This window comes from Hypanus sabinus, chromosome 8, assembly GCF_030144855.1.
Source record: "Hypanus sabinus isolate sHypSab1 chromosome 8, sHypSab1.hap1, whole genome shotgun sequence".
NCBI classification, from domain to species: Eukaryota; Metazoa; Chordata; class Chondrichthyes; order Myliobatiformes; family Dasyatidae; genus Hypanus; species Hypanus sabinus.
Window position 1 is genome coordinate 128938100 of NC_082713.1, and position 20881 is coordinate 128958980.

The window sequence follows — 20881 nt, forward strand, 5'->3', positions numbered from 1 at the left end:
TTTGGAAGTTGGCAAATGTGGGATAACCCAACAGGCCAGGCAGCATCTGTGGGAAGAGAAACACCTCAGATCAGAGAAAGAAAAAACAAGTTAGTTTTAGGGTGGAAGGGAAAAGGTGACAGCTAAGGAGCATTTTAAAGTCAGACAAAGCGTCTGTCTGTGTATTGTGTTGCATAGGACCAGGCTGTGAGACATGCTCGTTACAGCAGACAGCTCCATAAATGATAACATTACATTCTCAGCCTATCAGAGGAATTCCCTTTTCTCCAGCGACACCCCCAACCCCACCTTCTCTGTCAACTTGTCTCTCTTTCCCAGTTCTGATGAACGATCCCAGACCAGAAACACCAACCGTTTTCCTGTCCGCAATTACTTCCTGCTTTTTTGAGTCTTGATTTATTTTCTGTGGTTACTTCTCTCCAAAGCAACATTTGAACTGTTCAATGAACCTGAGGAAGTGACCAAGGAAGGCTTTTGGCAAATGCTATCTGCACTTCCATGTTTTTAGGTAGATCACCTGAGATAGGAGACATTGGTGTTGGGGAAGCAGTCACACATCCACTGAAAGTGATGGGTTGGAGTGATGCAAATTATAGAGGTGGAGAACCCTGATCTGTTCAAACTTAAGTTTAAAGCATCTGAAGGTGCTAATGTTAAGACATCCAAAGTGTGAATACTGCTCAGTGGGTAAATGCAAGGAAACTCCTTCAGAAATCCAAATCCAGAGCAAAGCAATGTAGTCTTAGGCTACATCCACACTGGACCGGATAATTTTGAAAACACCAGTTTCGCGTAAAAACGATAGGTGTCCACATTAGGCGTTTTTGAAGATATCTCAATCCACATTGAAACGGAGATTGCGGTGAATCTCCTCTTACTGGGCATGCGCAGGACACATCGATGGAAAAAAAGCGACATGTTTAGTGTCGAATCTCGCCATAAGAGTGCGCGTTTGTGTAGTTACAGACTAGAAAACCTTAAAACGACAGACAGCTGTTGGCTTTCGCACAGGAGAACTTAAAAGTAAAAAAATAATATACTGGAGTGTGCGGAGGCAACGAACAGGGAGTTCACAGACGGATTGACCTGGCTGACGACGAACGTTGAAAAACTGACTAACTCTGTTGCATTAATAAAGCACCTTGTTAAATGTATAAAACATGTCTGCATCAGTGTTATCTTGTATTTCCATACGATGTTACATTAGGCTGTTCTAATTGTCAGAGAAGTACTTGCATAAATAGGTAAACCACCTTCATACGAGCAAGGACAGAAAACAGGGCAAAGTGAGTATACTTATTTATTCAGTAAGTTATGGGTCAAAGTATTTGGTGAGTACGTCTCTAATTCTTCTGGCTTCAGTCTTGTTGCCGTCTGTTCTGAAATTGTTAGGTTGCGTTCACGAAATCAATGAAAAGTATTTCTGAAAAGCTCTGGTTTCGGGGGGGACGAAAATGCCATTTTAGTGTGGACGGAGGGTAAAAACGAAGAGAAAAAGCTGGATTTATCGGTGTGGTGTAGATGTAGCCTTAAATTAATGCTAGCCATCAAAGTAAGAAATCAACAGGTATGTTTTCACACAAGGCTGATGGAAATCAAGAATACACTCAGTGGCCACATTATTAGGTACAGGAGTGGAACCCAGTGTGATCTGCTGCTGTTGTAGACCATCCACTTCAAAGTTCAACGTGCTGTGCATTGGGAAATGCTTTTCTGCACACCGCTGTTGTAACGTGCAGTTATTTGAGGCCTTCCTGCCAGCTTGAACTGGCCATTCTCCTCTGACCTCTCTCACTAGCGAGGCATTTCGGCCCACATAACTGTCACTCACTAGATGTTGTTTTGTTTTTTTACACCATTCTCTGTAAACTCTAAAGCCTGTTATGTGTGAAATTCTGAGATCAGCAGTTTCTGAGATACTGAAACCACTCCATCTGGCACCAACAATCAAAGTCGCTTAGATCACATTTTTTCCCCGTTCTGATGTTTGGTCTGAATAACTGACCTCTTGACCATGTCTGCTTGCTTGTATGCAGAGTTGCTGCCACCTTAGATATTTGCTTTAACAAGCAGGAGTACAGATGTGCTTAATAAAGAGTTCACTGAGTGTCTGTTCTTCAGAAGGCTGTAGATTCTAGGAGGTCAGATGACTTTTTAAGCGTTTTGTTAGGGATCAACACAACACGGAGAAGGGGCAGTCGACGAGACCTTGGATAGAGGTCAGCTGACACCTCAACTGGAACGGCAGAAGAGATTTCAGGATCAAAGTGCTCATGGGGCATCAATGAAAGTTTTAGCTTCTAGTTTATAGCTGTGACCAAAATAGTAGCTTTGCTTTCCTCCCAAAGACGCGTTGATAGGTTAATTGGCTGCTGTGTCGGTTAATGGTAGAAAGAAATACCAGGAAGCTGAAGGATATTTCTGAGTGACTTGCAGGGGTACAAGAAACTAAGTAGTGGGACTTACAGGATTAGTTTCCTGGAAGCCAGCATGGACCCCATGAGCCAGTTGGTCTCCTCCAGTGCTGTATATGTATATACATTGAGGCTTCTGATCCTGGGAATGTCCTCTGGCAACTTGGCTGAGCCTGTTTGGGCCATGCTGGAAATGTGCGTGTTTGATGCTTTTCCATTCTCTTGATGGTCCAATGCCGGGCGGCAGTCTTCCTGATCAAGACTAACCCTGGAGCTGCAAAAACATCTAATATTGACAACCAGCCAATGTCACAAGGAACCAAAGTGCCACTTTCTTAACTTGAAGTTCAGAATGGTTTGATGTTAATGTGATCTTAGTGTTCTCTAGTACCTAATTATCTCATTCAAAGTGATGGATGAATCTCTAGAAGTGAACTTCACCAGCAAAAGTTATCTGTTTCTGATCCTGAAATAGAGTTGTTAATTTATGCAGTGCTTTGTATCGGTGGAAATTTTCTTGTCCACTTAAATAAAATGGCACCAGTGATAGAACTACAAACATACATGATATACATCTTCTGAACTGTTATCTGTAATTTCCCTTTAAGAAACCAACTTTTGAATTGTCTAAATGTACAAGTGATCTTACAGTCCCCTCATGAGCTGATAGGACTTGGCAAACTTGGCTCTCAGAAATGTAGGTACAGCACCTAGCTGGCTGCCATCGCTCCAGGAAGTGAGTCACTTAGGGTGGGGGCTTCAGGCCAAATTGAAGCAGCGGAGATATGACTACCTCTCACAAGCATCCTTCTGGCCTATGTACAGCCATACAGCCATTAGAGAGCAAGATGGAGAACCTGAGGGCAAAGATTGCTATACCAGAGGGAAATAAGTGATTGCTTTGTTCTCTGTTTCACTGAGACATGGCTGTCCCCACCGCCCTCCCCCTCCCCCATATTCCAGGCACCGCACTCCATCCCAAAAGGTTCTCAATCCAGCAGATGGACTGGACAGTGGCATCAGGAGTGGGCAGTTGTGGTGGTGTCTGCTTCATGATAAACTCATGTTGGTGCTCAGATGTAGCAGTCTTGTTTCACACTCGTTTACGCAACCTGGAACGTCTAACAATTAAGCTTTGACCATTCTACTTAACTTTGAGTGTTCTCTGTCATGAAACTGGCTGCAGTTTACATACCGCCAAAGGCAGAGGACGAGCTGGCACTTGATGTGCTGAGTGCCATGACTAACAAATGGGAAATTTCCATCCTGACAATTTCCTTCCACAATCTTGCCAGTGACTTCAGGCAAGGTAGCTTTAATACCAGCAGCACATCAGGTTTGGGCAATAAAGGTTATCGTGGACATGGTGAATCAAAATCAGATTTTTTTATCACTGACATATGATGTGAAATTTGTTGTTTCATAGCAGCAGTACAGTGCAAAGTCCTAAAAATCTAAAAAGTATAAAAATAAATAATGCCAAAAAAGAAATACCAAGGTTGTGTTCATGGGCCATTCAGAAATCTGAATGTGGAGGGGGAGAAGCTGTTCCTAAACTGATGACTGTGGCTCATCAGACTCCTGTACCTCCTTTCTGATGGTAGTAATGAGAAATAGGCACATTCCAGACGATGAGGGTCCTTAGTGATGGATGTCACCTTATTGAGGTATCGCCTCTTGAAGATGTCCTTGATGGTGGGGAGGTTTGTGTCCATCTTGGTCAATTCTAATGGATCAAAGTACAACTTTGACACTATTTCTTCTGACAGTTTTGTACCTGATACAGTGTTACACAGGCCTGAACGTGTGCTCATGTTTGTGGGCTGCGATATTTGCTCAGAGCCAAAAGTCGCAATTTTTTAATTAATTTTTTTATGATCTGATCATGATTAGCAAAGCTAGCATGAGTTGCTCTTCAGTGGCTTCTTCTGAGCTTCCTTCAAGCACTGCAATGGTTCTTGTATTGGTGCTCCCACAGTGCTGTTGGGGACGGAGTTTCAGAATTTGGATCCAGTGACTTTGAAGGAATGGAGGTGTGTTTCAGGATGGCATGGTGTACAATTTGCAGGGAAGCCTGCAATTTGGTATTGTTATTCTCACCTGGCCTTAAAGGTCATGGATTTGAGTATTGCCATCAGAGTTGCTTTCATGAGTAACTGCAGGTAGTAGCCCCTGCAATAACTGTGTCCATTGGCAGAGGGCATGTATATTTAGGGTAGTGGATAGGTGTATTTTTAGAGTAGTGGATAGGTGTATTTTAGGGTAGTGGATAGGTGTATTTTTAGGGTAGTGGATAGGTGTATGTTTAGGGTAGTGGATAGGTGTATTTTTAGGGTAGTGGATAGGTGTATTTTTAGGGTAGTGGATAGGTGTATTTTTAGGGTAGTGGATAGGTGTATGTTTAGGGTAGTGGATAGGTGTATTTTAGGGTAACAGATAGGTGTATGTTTAGGGTAGTGGATAGATGTATGTTTTGGATAGTGGATAGGTGTATGTTCAAGGTAGAGAATCGGGTTCCAGAAACATGACCTGAGTTGCTGTGGATTGTGGATTTGAGCTTCAGTCAAAGTAGAAAGTCAAAAGCTATCAAGTGCACAAGTGCAATGAAAGAAAAGCTAACTTGTAGCAGCATCACAGGCACATGGTACCAGATACACGACAATCACAAGGAAAAGACAAGAGAGGTAAGATTAGTTTTATTTGTCACATGTTGATCGAAACATAAGAGTGAGATGTGTTGCTGGCATCAGAGTTGTGCTGGAACAAGACTGTAAGAGTTGCTACCTTTCTGGTGCCAACATTGCATGTCCATAACTTACTAACACTAGCACACACATCTTTGCAATGTGCACCCAAAGAAGACCCATTTGGTCAGAGGGAGATGTACAAGCTTACAGACGGTGGTGGGAATTGAACCCTGATCTTATAGCTGGTGTGCTGTAAAGTATTTCACTAAGTGGCATGGTAAAATCATACATTAAGCATGAATTATATATAATTTTTACAAGAATAAATCAAATGAAAAGAAAACAAAGCTTGTTGTCATGCTAAATGGTAATATGTGATCAGAGTTGTGTAGGTTAGTTCAAGAACCAGTGGTTCAAGGGAAGTAAGTGTTCTTGAACCTGGTAGTGTGGGACTTCAGGCTTCTGTACCTTGTGCCCAATGTCAGCTGTGGGTAGTTGGCATGGCCTGGATGGTGGGGATCTTTGGTGACAGATGTTGACCCCTTGAGGTCGTGCCTCGTGTAGATATTACCAGTGGTGGGGTGAGATGTGTCTGTGATATCTTGAACTGAGTCCAGTACTGCTTGAAAGTCATTGGAGCTGCACTCCTCCGGGCAAGTGTGAAAGAAATATCCCATCAAGTTCCCTGATTTGTTCCTTCTGGGTGGAGGAATGGCCACCTGTTGAGCTACAACTAATGCTTTACGTAAGCCATGATCTATGTCAATGCTCCAAGCATTAACACTGTCTCTTCCACTTGTCTTAATCCCACAGTCGATGGGCAAATCGAGGCGCCACAGCACAGCGGAGGAAGGATCGTCTTCGACAGCATTCAGAGCATCTGACACTGGACAATGACTTGAGAGAGGTACAGGATGATCCCAAATCCTCGAACCATTCACAACTTGCACCTACCCCAAACATTCCCAGTTTGTGAGATCTTCCCAACTCTTCCTTTCATAACTGTTATTCAATCTTCCTCGCTCTGTGATAGTTGTCATCCAAAATAAATTAAGAACTTCAAGGATAGGAATAGGAGTGGGGCATTTTGCTCCATTAAATAATAAGATCAAGGCTGTATTTTACCACAGTGTCATTTTCTTGCATTAAATCAGATCACTTGACTGCCTTGATATCTATAAAATTTGTCCATCCTGGTCAACAACTGAGCCTGCACTGCCCTCCTGGGTAGATAATTGCAAAGTTTCACTTCCTTCAGGGTGGAAAAAAGTCTCTTCTCGTCCCTTTCCTGAACAGCTGATCCCTTATTCTGACACTAGGGCCCTCTGTTTCCAGAGGAATTTTGAAATAAAAACAGACAATGCTGAAAATTTCGTGTTGGTCAGGTGGTATATGTGGAGAAAGAAATAGCCAACCATGAGTCTAATTTTTAGAGAATTTAGTACTGATCAAGCACAAAGTAGGTAAAGACCTCAAAGCTAGTTACTGCATTTATTTTGTGAATTCTTAGGGAACTGTTCCACAAACATCTCTGCCAACGCAAGGTTACAATTCAAATTTATAAAGTAAATCTAATCACACCAGGTCAGCCAGTTTCCAGATATTGTTTCTGCAATTTTCACAACATTAGCACCTATACAATTGGTTCCACATTGATCAGAGTGCCAAACTAGATGTTAATCATATTGCCTCTCAGACAACTAGCACATATGCAATCAGTTCCTCATTGACTTGATCTGCTGTTAATTACTACAAGGAAGATAGGCCCTTTCTGTTCTTTATCATGCTCTCCCCGTGATTCTGCCAACCCCCCGGTCCTCAAGCTTAACCCCTTTCCTCCACATTAATGAATGCTTTCCCATCCCTTTCATCATAGAAATCTCAGAAATGAGTTATAGGAATTGAAACAAGCAACATCTTTGTTTTTCATGCTCTTGTGATTTTTTTTCCCCTCTAAGTGCACTCAGTAATGTTTTGAATTCGTGAAGACTCCCTGGAGAGCTGACACCCCAGTATTTCTCCAGAAGTGTCGAGTTTGAGAAAGAGCTTCACATAGTGTCTGTCCTTGGTGCCAATAGAGCTGGTGACCTTGAAAGTCCAGGATGGTCTTGATTGCTGAGTGTTAATATGGGCCTTTAACTCTGAACTTGCAATGAAATGAGAATATTGAGAACCAAATAGGAATATTAAAACGAAACAACTAAAAGAACCTAGTTGGTTTCTTCTTTTCCTTGAAAGTAGCAAGAGAGTAAAATTGGGAGATAATTATTAACAGAGGCACTAAGGAACATGAGAGGTCACTGAATTCTCAAACTTGTTTCACCGTTTGATGAGATCACAGCTGATCTGTCAGCTAGCACCATGCCCTGCCTTGCCGGATGTTTCCTCATACACCAAGTCAATAGCTCAGATGTAAAATTAAGAGCAAGTATTAATTTCCATCGTTACCATTCCTTTACTTATTAAACTGCTTCCTTACATTGCTCCTGAAAGATCTGGTTCTGATTGTTTTTAGTCTGTGCCCTGCAGTTTCCATGTTTTATAGATGTCAGAAAATGAATAGCTCAAAATGCACATAAACATTCTAACTTCCAAGCAACACAAACTTAGTTTGTGTAGCTTTCGTTATAGTTAGAGCACAAATCTGCCCCATATATCTCTGCTGCACTTTCTCTTAGAAGCTACTCTCAGAATTCCACATGAAATTCCTGACTTCATCCTTAGGCTGCCCAAGCTCTAAAATTATGATTACTTCTGCTTGTTTGGACTTGTCAGCAAAGGAATAGTTTATAAGCTAATGTAAAATGCTGCAGGTCCTGGAACATAAAAGCAAAATGCTCAGCACATGAGGTATTATTTATGGAGAGCGAAACAAAATTTATGTGCCAGGTTAGTAATTTTTCAGTAGAACTGAGAGTTTGTTGACCTGTTATGTTCACTCTGATTTTCTCTCTGACCTGTTGAGTATTTTGCACATTTTGTTTGACTGGCCATGTTTATCCCATAAGATAATTTAATTGTAATCACCTCACTTGGACTATGTTTAAACCTTTGTCCTCAGAAGATTAAGTTGGTGGATAACAAGAGGAGTTCAGGGCCATTGATGTGGAGATATCAATTCAAATCCCACCATGGGAGTTGGGATTTAAAAAGAAGTAATTAAGTAAAACTTTGGAATTTAAAAAAATACAATTACGCTCACTAACAGGTAGCCACAGAGCTATGGGATTGTTATAAATACCTGTTTGGTTCACTAACTTCCTTCAGGGAAGGAAAGCTTTCAATTTTACCTACTCAAGCCTCTGGGTAACTCTAACCCCCTCCAATGTAGTTCACTATATTGACTCATTAGTTCAGGGGAATTAGGAATGGAGAATAAATACTGGCACTTCCAGACTGTCAACACATAAAGAAATATTTTTTTAAATCTTCTCTAAACTCCTACACGTATTTTTAAAATGAATCTTCCTGAAGAGTAGTGTCCAGAAATGAATGCTTAGGTTAATCCAAAGACCCAATGAACATCAGATCAGCTCTGTGAGTTAACCCATTGTTGAGACTGACAATAGATACACATGCTCATCGGGGGTCATTAGTTGCTACAGCCCAGACATTTCCTCGTGGCAGGAAGACTTATCTCTGCAGCTGTCTCCATTCCTTGGTGCAATCATGACTGATTTCTTTTAAGGTTCAAAGTAATTTTATTATCAAAGTATATGTATGTCACCATATACTACCTTGAGATTCCATAAGACATAGAAGCAGAATTAGGCCATTTGGCCCATCAGTCTGCTCCACCATTTTATCATGGCTGATCCTTTTTTTCTATCTCCTCCTCAACCCCATTTCCCAGCCTTCTCCCCATAACCTTTGATGCCATGTCCAATCAAGAACTTAAGACCATAATTCACTTGATGTTTGAACCCATGCACATTTGCTTGGAGGGGTAACTAGCAGTGACTGTAAATAGGTCTGCTCCATAATTGCTGAAGGATCTCAGCCTGAAATGCTAATTGTACTCTTTTTCTATTGATGCTGCCCAGCCTGCTGAGTTCCTCCAGCATTTTGTGTGTGTTGTTCTGTAATTAGCAGGTTGTGAAATGACTTTAAATAGTCCCATTCAATTCTCAGTGGTCATGATATCTCCCCTTGATGCTAATTGGGCCCAATTTGCCATTAAACTAACAACACACTGATGTTAATGAAGCATGCATCAACAGATTATTAGGTGCTTTGTGCTAGTGAGATTCTGTCTATGCAGTGCACCAGGGTGGAGATTAGGTTCTTGGACCCTTTGTCCTATGGGACTGCATCCATAGATAATCTTTGCCCAAGTTTGTACAGCATTGGATTTGTAGACAGTGATACTGTGCATGTTGTGCCTTCCCAGGTTACAAACACCCTACTTAATGGACCACCTATACATATGAACAAGTGTTTGTGGGAGATCAGTGGGATAGATGGGGATGAATTTTCCAGTTGCTGAAGGGCGACAGGCATGTCCCACCATGTGGGGAACTAGGCCTCTCCCCGCTCCCTCTCCCAAACTACAACAACTGAGGGCTGGGTGGAGCTGAGCAGAGCTGGGAGCATTAAGCACACTCACTGGGTCATTGAGGTCCACTGGCAGCTGCTCTTTCCGTTCCTGCTCAATCTCCCATCACCAGAGTCTCTGTAATTCTCTCCCATATTCTTTTTCAACACATGAACAGTTCAGGTTATTTAACAGTTCTCAGAAACAGAACCTTGTTGCCCAGGGTCTGCCTGTACAATGTATTGCCTGCTTTCTAAAGCCCAGTTTGATTGAAACTATCTCCACTGTTTCAGAGCAATTATCTTTCATCAAAATAAATTATTGATATTCAGAGACTTGGATTAATTGTTCTCAACTTATTTTGTTGCTGTTCTTCCTCCCCTTTCACATTCTGTGTTCTCCTTTCTCTTGCGCACACTCATTCTGCAATCTGTTCTCCCTTGTGCTCTTGCCACCGGTTGTCTTTAGCCAGTGGAGGGGCTTCTCCTCTGCCACAACTCTATGGCATTCTGGGAATGGGACCAAGCTCCACCCCCCACTGTACGACCTCCCAAAAAATCCTTCTCTGAGTGCTCTCTGGTACGTTGTGCTCGATCTCTGTGCAAGGCAGCATGGTGAGAGGCTCTAACCTTTCACAGCTTTGATTTGCAAGTTCAGTATGTTTGTCTCACTGAAGTAGGGCTTGCACCTGAAGAACTAACCTGGAAACATTAACAATTATTTCCTCCAGGTAGGTTAGAAATCTCTCTTAGCATTTTCCACAAAGCCCTCAGAGCACTTGTTTTTAAAATATGTTCCTTCACTGAAGAAAGGAATATCAGTATTAAGAGTCTCCAGCACACTAGGCCCAGTATCCATAGAAACAGAGGGATTGAAAGTAAATCTTGGGCCTTCATCATTCCATTGGATCATTGTTTACCATGAAGTAAAACATTTCCCAACTTTGCTGCTGACTTCTTTATCTGCCTACCCAATGTAAATCTATCAATCTCAATATCAAAAGCTCCGGTCTGTCTCAGGAAGCGTGCAGGTTTTGTGGAAGTCAGCCCCAAATTACTGCCAAATGAATTGAAAATTGTTTTCTGACTCCATTCCTGAGTTGCTTAACTCCTAATTTAAGATTATACCCCCTTCTCACTATGATTCATTTGCAAAAAGAAATATCTTCTCCACATCTATCAAACTCTTTCATCATTTTTGATGTCCCAGTTTTCTGAACTTGAGGAAAAACAAGGTATTTGTGTGTCCTTCCTCAATACATACCCCTCCAGACCTAGTATCATGCTGGTGTCAGATATCAAGGAAACATGTCTGATTCAGAAAAGCATTCTGTCCCCTCATCACATGGCCAGCTTTAGGTTCCTCTTAACCACTCTAGGCATCTTAAAGTGATTATGCTAAATTTGTACCAACTACTGGGATTTTGTATCAGGGCCACTCAGAGCTGGCATGAAACTGCCCAACACGTTGTGTAGGACAGGGACAGAAGTAACTTGAGTCCCGTCTGTTTGCAAGAGGTACGTTTATTAATTACCACACTGGAAGCTGGCCACAATGCATGAAACATGCAGGCACCTGATTTGGCAGCACCTCCAGGTTGTCATTAATGAGAATTGTTGCTTACTTTATGCACTTGATCTGTAATGATGGTTGGTCACCGCACTGTTGTAACCCACTTGAGTCTTTACCCAGTCCTGCATTCTCATTGCAACACACATAAGGTAGTTTTGTGAGATTGGACGTGAACCTTCAATCATCACCACCCCCATCCTCCGCTGTCTGACTTTACACCACTGTGATTTTGTTGAAGGCTGCTGAGGAATTTCAACAGCTTTGATTTGATGCTTGATTTCTATAAAGATGTGCTAACCAATGAATGAAATCTAATTTATGTGAAATTACGAAGGCCAATAAATGAAAAATTTGTTGGTGAGGGAACAGAAACTGTTGTTGAATGCTTGGGTTATTTGAAAATATTGCAGAGTCTATGATCATTAACAGTGAGTTTGCAGGGTATTTTCACACCTTTCCTTCCTCACTATTTTCTATTCCCAAAATATTCTTCTCTCACCCCTTTCCCTCTCATAGAATTTGCTTTCCCACATAACTGTCAATTCTTTGCTAAGATGTGTCATTATATATCACCAATTTGCATGCAAACCTCACCATGAATGACGTCAGCATTAATGCCGCTCTACCCAACACAGCCTGGGGAGCATGTATGTGCACGCCAGTGTTCTCGTGTGTGTACACTTATGAATTCAGTGTAAGAAGTACAACCTGCTATAGAGGAGAAGCTGATTTGTTCTCTCTGGAACAGAGAAGGCTGGTAAAGTGTTAAACTCTAGGGTGATTTTTATAGAATAAATCAGGCATCAGGTGACAGATGGGCTGTTAGCCAGCACCTTAACAAAGTAGAGACAACTTGAGGAAGCCTTTCTTCTGCAGCAGGTGGTGACCCGGGCTCTGTTGACTGAATGAATCAAATCTTCAATGGATAGGTTTGCAGGGTTGTGGAGGGAACTTGCCTCAAACAGTAGCTTGCCACAAGTCACTCTCCTTTGCTCCTTGCTGTTCTGTGACACCAAATAATTGCTGCAAATATGTAACCAGCTGTGATATACCATTAATAAAATCAATACTGTCATCACAACAATCAACGTGCTGCAACTGAAACGCTGCAGTTTAGATCACCTTTTTGCAAGTGCCATACATTCGCGTTTTGGTCACTTCTCTCCACTGGAATGTTTGGGGTCGGGCACAAAAACTTTGCTGATCAGTGGAATTCTCAAGTAAATCAGCCGGGACTCCAAATATAGAAAGTCCTTGTTATTAATATGCAACCCTTCATGACCTCAGGGCATCCCATAGTTCCTTACAGCTAATTAACTAGTTTTGAAATACAGCTCCTGCTGTTATGTACAAAACTGGTAGTCATATCTCATAAACCAACAGTGGTAATAACTGGGTAGCCTGTTTTAATTCATCAAGTATTGGCCAGGACAGGAGCTCTTAGGAACAGCTCCACCATCAGGTTTCTGAACAGTCAATGCTGTTCTTCAAGGAATAGTGCTGTGGAATCTTTCAGTCCTACTCAAGGGGAGACAGGGACTTTTGTGTTTTGCCTTTACACAAAAGGCCAACTATATCACCCTGTTAATGTCCTTTTAATGTCAGCTACCTTGGTACATAAAGAAGTTTAGTTATCAGAGAGGAAAGAATGGGTGAGTGACTAATTACCAGCTCCAACAGAGCGCTGTCACAAGTGGAAGGGACCAAATGGCTGCCTGCTCTCCGACATTGTTCCATTCTTTTCTGGTTTTACCCAGTGGTGGGTGTGATCCAGCTGCCTGCAAATATTTTTCAAAGTACGTGAATGGTCAGGAATAGATATGCAGACCATCAAATCCGTTCTGCTCTACAGATATATAAACTGCATCAATAAACACATTCCAAATTTCCCTTACAAATTACATCACCTCTTTGAGAAGGTTAAACAAAATCTTTAGGCTATTTTAGACACTGCTCAAACAACTGCAATGGTTATTGGTGCCAGTGTCCCCAAGAACCCAGACTCTTGCTGTCATTTGAGATGTCCTGCACTTCCCCTTGTTCTGTATTGCTCCAACATCCTGCTTTCGCGTGAATCTCCACTTGCTGTGTCCTAGGAAATGGAATATCAGACACTCTGATTTCAAAGTCAAATAGATCGTTGTCCATTACAACATTAAAGATTCTTAGAACTTGATCAGATGGTGTTCTACATAGCATGCTGAAAGAAGCCACTTGTGTTAAATCAGATAGGAGTCCATCCAGTAGAGCATCAGGGATCTCACCACATCCCTGTTCTAGTTCCCCTCCTTGTCAATCTATAATTGGCTCCCAGTAGAGCAATAGGTCAAATTTATAATCCTTAATGACGGCCTTATCCCTTCTCTAAGTATGACCTTCTCCAGGTGCCCAGTTATTTAATGCTCATGTGTTCCTCCATTTCTGGCTATATGTGCATCCATGATTTTTTGACTCACTATTAGAGTTTGGACCTTCATCTATATAGATCCCAAATTCCTTTCCTAAACCTCTTTCATTCATCCGACTTCTATAAAGTTTTAGGTAACCTATACTAATACCTCACCATCTTTATTATATCCCAGCAATCTTCTCTCTTCCCTCTCAGTCTTCTTGCAAGATCTTGATCCAGAAATTAGCCTTCACCTTTTGCCATCACAGATTGACTGCTTGACCCACCGAATTCCAGTACATGTGCTTTGAGGGATATGGGCCAAATGTGAGCAAATGGGACTAGCTTATTAAGGTGTCTCGGTTAGCATAGACCAATTGGGCCAACAAACCCGCTTCCATGCTGTGTAACTTCATGACCTCCTTGCTACACTTAGCATAATATTTTGTCCGATTATTCATCTGAGAAGTATGGGCTCATTTTACAGTGTGGAAGGTGATATAAATATGCACATTGCCGTGCTGTAGTTTTACCGCATCTGAAAATGCCCAGTTGCATTCGTCCATGGTTGCTTGGGTCTAAAACACAAGAGTGGCGTTACTTAGAGGCAACTCCATGCTTCGTCCAATTTATCATAAGGGCAAAAGAAGGAGTGAGTAACTTTTGAGGAACAAGGAAAATGTGTTTGGATGAATATTGAGAGTTGCATGATCTGTGAAAGGGGGAGGAGAGCATTAGCATCCCCCTATATGGAGGCAGTAATGGATTATGTGGTACTTTGCATGGTACCCTTCTAACTACACTACCCTCTCCCAGCACACGTTTGTATCCTACTACGGAATGCCATTTCTCACAAGTTCATCAGATGCTTGATGCTTGGAAAAAGTAGCCTTAAATGGATTTGCCCTGATCCACAGAAATACATCCAGGAGGCCCGGAGCTTAGGAAAGAGCCTGCGGCAGCCAAAACTCTCTGATCTGTCACCCGCGGTGATTGCACAGACCAACTGGAAGTTCGTGGAAGGACTGCTCAAAGAATGTCGCATCAAGGTAACCACTTTCATTTCTTTTTCTCTCACTTGCACATGGAAGGAAGGGAGTTGGAGCAGATGATATCAGTGCATTGTTTTCTTGCCCACTGCAATCTTGGGGTTTTTGCAGGGTTGTTATCTTCAACTGATGTCAAAGCCCTTGGAAAAGAGGTCTCTAGGGGAACTGGGGATCTAATCAGTTTGTCTGTGAATGTGCTTGAGGTTTCTTGTAACCAAGACCTGGGAGCTCTCCATTGCCACTCTGGAAGGTTAGCCATCAACATACGCCCCTACCGAGAGATGGGCATGAGTCAACCTCTTTTGGGCTCTGGGGAAAAGACCACTTCCAGTTGAGGAGTGGACCATAAGACATAGGAGCAGAATTAGGCCATTTGGCCCATCGAGTCAGCTCCATCATTTCACAATGGCTGATTTATTATCCCTCTCAATCCCATTCTCCTGCATTCTCCCCGTATGCTTTGACACCCTGACTAATCATGAACCTATCAACCTGTGCTTTAAATATACACAATGACTTAGTCTCCACAGCCACCTGTAGCAATGAATTCAACAGATTCACTACCCTCTGGCTAACAAAAGTTCCTCCTCGTCTCTGTGCTAAGCAGACATCCCTCTATTCTGAGGTGTGCCCTCTGGTCCTAGACACATCCACTATTAGAAACTTTCTCCTGATATCCACTCTATTCAGACCTTTCAATATTCAATAGGTTTCAATGAGATCTGCCCTGACCCCATTCTTCTAAACTCCAGTGAGTACAGTCCCAGAGCCATCAAATGCTCTTTATATGTGATTCCTGGAATCATTCTTGTTAACTTCCTCTGGATTTTCTCCAATGCCAGTACGTCTTTTCTTCGATAAGAGGTCCAAAACTGCTCACATTACTTCCAAGTGCAGCCTGACCGAAGCCTCCGCATTACACATCCTTTTTCTCATATTCTAGTCTTCTTGAGATGAATGTTAACATTGCATTTGCCTTCCTTACCACTGACTCAACCTGCAAGTTAACCTTTAGGGGATCCTGCACTAGCACTCCCAAGCCCCTTTGCACCTCTGTTTTTTTATTTTAATTTAAAAAAAATCTATGTCTTTATTCCTTCTACCAAAGTGCATGACCATACACTTTCCTACACTACATTCCATATGCCACTTCTTTGCCCATTCTCTCGATCTGTCTAAATCCTCCTACAGACTCCCTGTTTCCTCAACACTACTTGCCCCTCTGATAAGAAAGAATAGCTCTTTCTTATCAGTCTTCTGCATTTTTGATGCTATTTGTTACAGTACTGAGGAGGAATAATTAACATACTAAGTAGTTCTGTGGATTTTCCAAATTCTCAACAATATTTGCTTCCAGGCATGTAAATACAAAACCTGTTCATTACATGGGATGTCCTGCAGTGGGCTTTACAACGAAGAAGCTGCAAAATAATTTTGGGGCTAAGTGGGTTAACATAATAGACCCGTTTTTTTTTATTGCCAGTTGTGAAAATGACAGAGGGCAAACTGATTTGAGGTGATGGGGGTAAACTAATTGAGGTGGCAGGCTAAATGGAAGGGGTTTTATATCAAGGGGGCTTTGGAACAATCTTAAAGTTCAAGTCAGAATATTCATGGGAAGAAGTTGAAGAGCTCTCCATACAAACAGATAAACATCTGAATTCTGCACACAAAGAATGCCACACTCAAAGAACTCTCCCCCATTCTCAACACCTTTTTGATAGATTCATTAACAATTTCAGACTGAGCAACTTTACTGCTGGTCAAGGGTATGAGAGGTTCTGGATCTACAGTTGGTAAGTGGCATTCTATGTCTAAGAAATTGTTGGATCATTTTCAGGGGGCTAATTGGCACAATTCTGTTGAGCTTGAAAGTGGTTAATTGTGAGCAGGGGTGCTGAGGCTTCCATTTTGTTTGATCTGGAGTCTCTCTTTGTGATAAATGGATGAACCTTAATGAAGCCAGAGTAGAGACAAACTGCCCTGTACGTACTCAGGACTTGGATCAATCAGTTGGATGCTTGGGTAAGATGTCCTGTGAGGAAAAAAATGGCCAACCAACTTCACACTGAGCTGCTGCCTCACCAGCTTACCAAGATGGTGTGCGACTTAAACACACGTCTTCCCTGTCACTGCATGGACAAGAATTTGTCCAGGGAAGGGATGCCACCTACCCAAGACCTGAAGCCTGGAAAACACTTACTTCTCAATTGACATCACAGAAGTGAATCCTCGCATTGTTATTTATGGGATCATGGTTCATATGTCCCAGATGATCCCTGTACCACAGCAGTGACCTCATTTCACAAGCTCTTCAGTCACTGTGATCTGCAGTAAGGCATGTTGTGAATCAGACAGTTGCTATGGAAATCAAAGTGGTCTTGATGGCTGAGAAAGGCATCACCATCACTTGTCCACCAAGCCAAGGAAAGATTAGCTCAGGTTCATCAGTTGAATTGGCTGGCTGGTGGCGCAATGGCATCAGCACCGGATCTGGAGTGAAGGCTCCTGAGTTCGAATCCGAGTCAGGCCACTCTGAGCACACTTTCCATCCGTGCCGGGTTGAGCGTTGAGCTAGCCATTCGGCCTCGTAAAAAACGTTCGGCCTCAGGAACGTTCATATCTTGACCCAGTTAATCGAAAGGAGACCAATCTTGACATCACGCACCAGACAAGAATGGCTGGCTGTCTGCTGCGACATGCTTAAAAAAAATCAGTTGAATTACATATGTCTGTTGGCAGTTAAGCACAGGTTGTTCAGTAAAGGTGGGATGGTTTGAATTCATTGCCACATACTGCATTGCAGACCAAGCGAATGCTGGTGGAGAAGATGGGACACGAGGCAGTGGAGCTGGGACACGGAGAGGCCAACATCACTGGCTTGGAGGAGAACACCTTGATTGCAAGTTTGTGTGACCTGCTGGAGAGAATCTGGAGTCATGGGCTGCTCATCAAACAGGTGAGTCCTTCAGAAGAAGCTGTGACCTGCCCCAGGCTATATCCCACTGTGGAGCTAGCATCGTCTGTGGATAACTCTGCTGGTCTGTGATGGTGTTTGCCTCCTCTCTACAGCAGGCTATCCATGAGTCTTTCTCGTGCTTTTCTCCCTCTGTAGTTTCTACTGCTGTTCCTCTTCTGAATAATGGACTTACCACGACTCGGTGCCATTTATTATCACGTGCCTTTCCTCAACAGAGATTGTCTACTGACAATCTTTCCCCTTCTGTCCCAGTCCTAATGCAAGTTCTAGACCCAAAACTTTGACTGAACTTTCTTGCCTCTGTAGTTACTGCCTGACCCACTGAGTTTTACCCAGCATTCTGCATTTTGTTCAGAGCTGTCCTTTTGTTTTATCTATCATCTCAGGGGAAATCGGCTCTCTGGTCCCACCTGATGCATTATCAGGAGTGTGAGGAGAAGCGGGAAGCAACTGTCGAGACCCCAGGTGAGCAGATGCCTGTTTGTAAGAGGGCACTATTCTTGTAGAATATTTAGGAATAGAGGTATGGGGTTGCAGAAGGTGGTGTTGGGGTGTCAGTGGCTTCTGTTTAATCTTACAATCGAAGCTATAACAGTGTTCAACGTAGGGTGCATTTGCATTCAGCATTGTACAGAAATAGTGAAGCATTCGGCCTCCGATTAAATCACTGAAGCATCGCTCTTGGAAAACTGTTTATGATTCTCGTTCCCACAGGACAGGGAGATTATAGCCTCTTTTAAAAGGACACAAAAGGGAGTGACAACAATGATCGAGGGGCCAGATAAATGAGAAGCAATTTTATTGATATGCTCTTGCATGGATAATGCAGTGATATGATTACTGTTTTAGGATTCCATTTGTGTTTCTGGTTGATCCAAAGAAGCAGGGGGAAAATTCAAAATTAATGTGTGGAAATACCATTTCAATTAATGAATTGCCGGTCTATGGAATAAATACCCGCAGGGAAACACTCACAGACAGCTAGTAGTGATTCATTCAAATGCAAATTAGAAGTTCAGAAATTACATTTTGGATGCAGCGTATGAATAATTGAAGGATTGACATGTGACGAATGTAGCCTCTTTTATGAGGAATGATTGACTTTGAATTTGAGGATTCCAATGTACTGGAGTTTCTCACCTCTTGTTTGGGGCTGTGGTGAGCTGAGGAACAGAGATTGACCAACAGCGTCATTCAGTCGAATTGCCTCACACTCTGCCCAGCTCAAAGACCAAATACTAAGACCACCCCTCCCTCATCATGGAGAGAAAGTTTGGCTGGTGTTACAGACCCCACATTCATGGTGATGCATGTGCAACAGACAGCAGATGCTGGAGCAACTCAGTGGGTCAGGCAGCATCTGTGGAGGCATCTCAACCCAAAACAGAAACAGTCCATTTCCCTTTAGAGATGGTGCCTGGCCTGTTGAGTTTCTTTGCAAAACTATAGTGTTTTCAGACCCATCTTGGAGCTATTGTCACAGGACCCCCTCCCTGGCAGCATTGTGCAGATTATACCTTTGACTTGTGGAGACTCAGGCACATTGATAACCTAAAGCTGAAACTAACCCCCATTTAATCATCAATGGCTCTTCACTAAAATCTTTATACAATAACCAGGAAGCAATATATGTTATAAATGGTATATGGTTGGTTTTGAATCCCTCACTGAGCCTACTGCCTTCTGGTTTTCATAATGTTCCCACAGTTATGGCTGGGTCAGAACGGCGAAAATCGGAGTCAGGACTGATCTTGCCAACCCTCAAGGTTTCTCTCATCCAGGACATGAGGTACAGTGTGACTGTGGGTCTTTGCACTTCAAAGTCAAAATCAAAAGTCAAGTAAACTTATCATCAGTACATATATGTCACTATCTACTACCTTGAGATTCATTTTCTTGCAGGCATTTACAGGAGAATAAAGAAAAACAATATAATTTATGAAAAAACTATACATACATAAAGTTTGACAAATAACCCATGTGTGAAAGAAGACATACGCTCAGTGGCCACTTTGTTAGGTACACCTGCTCGTTAATGCAAATATCTAATCAGCTAATCATGTGGCAGCAGCTCAATGCATAAAAGTATGCAGACATGGTCATGAGGTTCAATTGTTGTTCAGACCAAACATCAGAATTGGGAGGAAATGTGATCTAATTGACTTTGACCGTGGAATGATTGTTGGATGGTTTGAACATCTCAGAAATTGCTAATCTCGTGAGATTCTCACACATAGCAGTCTTTCGAGTTTACAGAGTATAGTGCAATAAAAAAAAATCCAGTGAGCCGCAGTTCTGTGGGAAAAAATGGCCTTGTTAACAAGTGGCCAGACTGGTTGAAGCTGACAGGAAAGCGACAAATAGCCACACATTACAGCATTTGTATGCTGAAGAGCACCATAGAATAGACAACGCATTGAACCTTGAAGTGGATAGGTCCCAGCGGCAGAAGGCCACACCAGATTCCACTCCTGTCTGGATAAAGTAGCCACTGAGGGTATTTTGCAAAGCATTTATCATTATCTTGTTATCACACATGTGCTGACATTCGGACATACACCACCAGAAGTACTTTTAATTCAGTTTTAGAACTGAATTACCCTGTATACTGTAATGTGGCAAATTTGATGCACTAACCAGTACATGTGTACAGCAGAGAAGAGTTAAGCAGGGATCACAGTATTCGAAAAGGCTACTGGACTGGACCAAGCTGCTAGCTCTGCTGCTTGTGAACCTACACAATGATGCCAGAATGGTGAATCCTCCTATTCCTTTCTTATTCCTGAATTTATCAATTGTCCCTTTAAATCTAGCAATAGTATTCCCTCGGTCACTTTGCCATTGAAGTGTTTCCAGAATTTCTTATTAATGGCTTCCATTTTTGATCTACTCCCTCCACAAGAAAATGTCGATTAACAAACAGATTGCCAATCATTTTGAAACCGCTTCTCTCTGGAGAAGGATCCTAGTCAGTTGGTTCGGCATATTCTCCCAGTGCCTCGGTTTGATTATGTTGTTTCCCTGCATCAGGCAATGTCTGCATTATTCAGATCCTTTTCCCCCACCCTCTGCAGATGTTGCTGGCAATCATTTTTATTGCCTTTGCTATTAAATGTGCCATCTTATTTTATACTGGGGTAACCATAAGATCACTGTGGAAAAAAACAGGCTGCAGCCATGAAGACCGGTCTGCGTGTTATTTATATGGCCTGATTCAAATGGCCATTAAACCTCAACAGCCTTTGCTGATAATTGA

General features: G+C 42.3%; 1 protein-coding gene across 5 annotated transcripts in view; it reads left to right on the forward strand.

The window, feature by feature from the left end:
- The window catches only part of LOC132398415 (DENN domain-containing protein 5B-like), a 288937-nt gene that overhangs the window by 235166 nt on the left and 32890 nt on the right, over positions 1-20881 (forward strand). For all 5 annotated transcript variants that reach the window (XM_059977803.1, XM_059977805.1, XM_059977804.1 and 2 more), the window contains 5 exons: positions 5915-6008; positions 14514-14645; positions 17452-17604; positions 18012-18090; positions 19333-19414. In XM_059977803.1, the coding sequence (XP_059833786.1) occupies positions 5915-6008; positions 14514-14645; positions 17452-17604; positions 18012-18090; positions 19333-19414 (540 nt within the window). The remainder of the gene's footprint in view (positions 1-5914; positions 6009-14513; positions 14646-17451; positions 17605-18011; positions 18091-19332; positions 19415-20881) is intronic.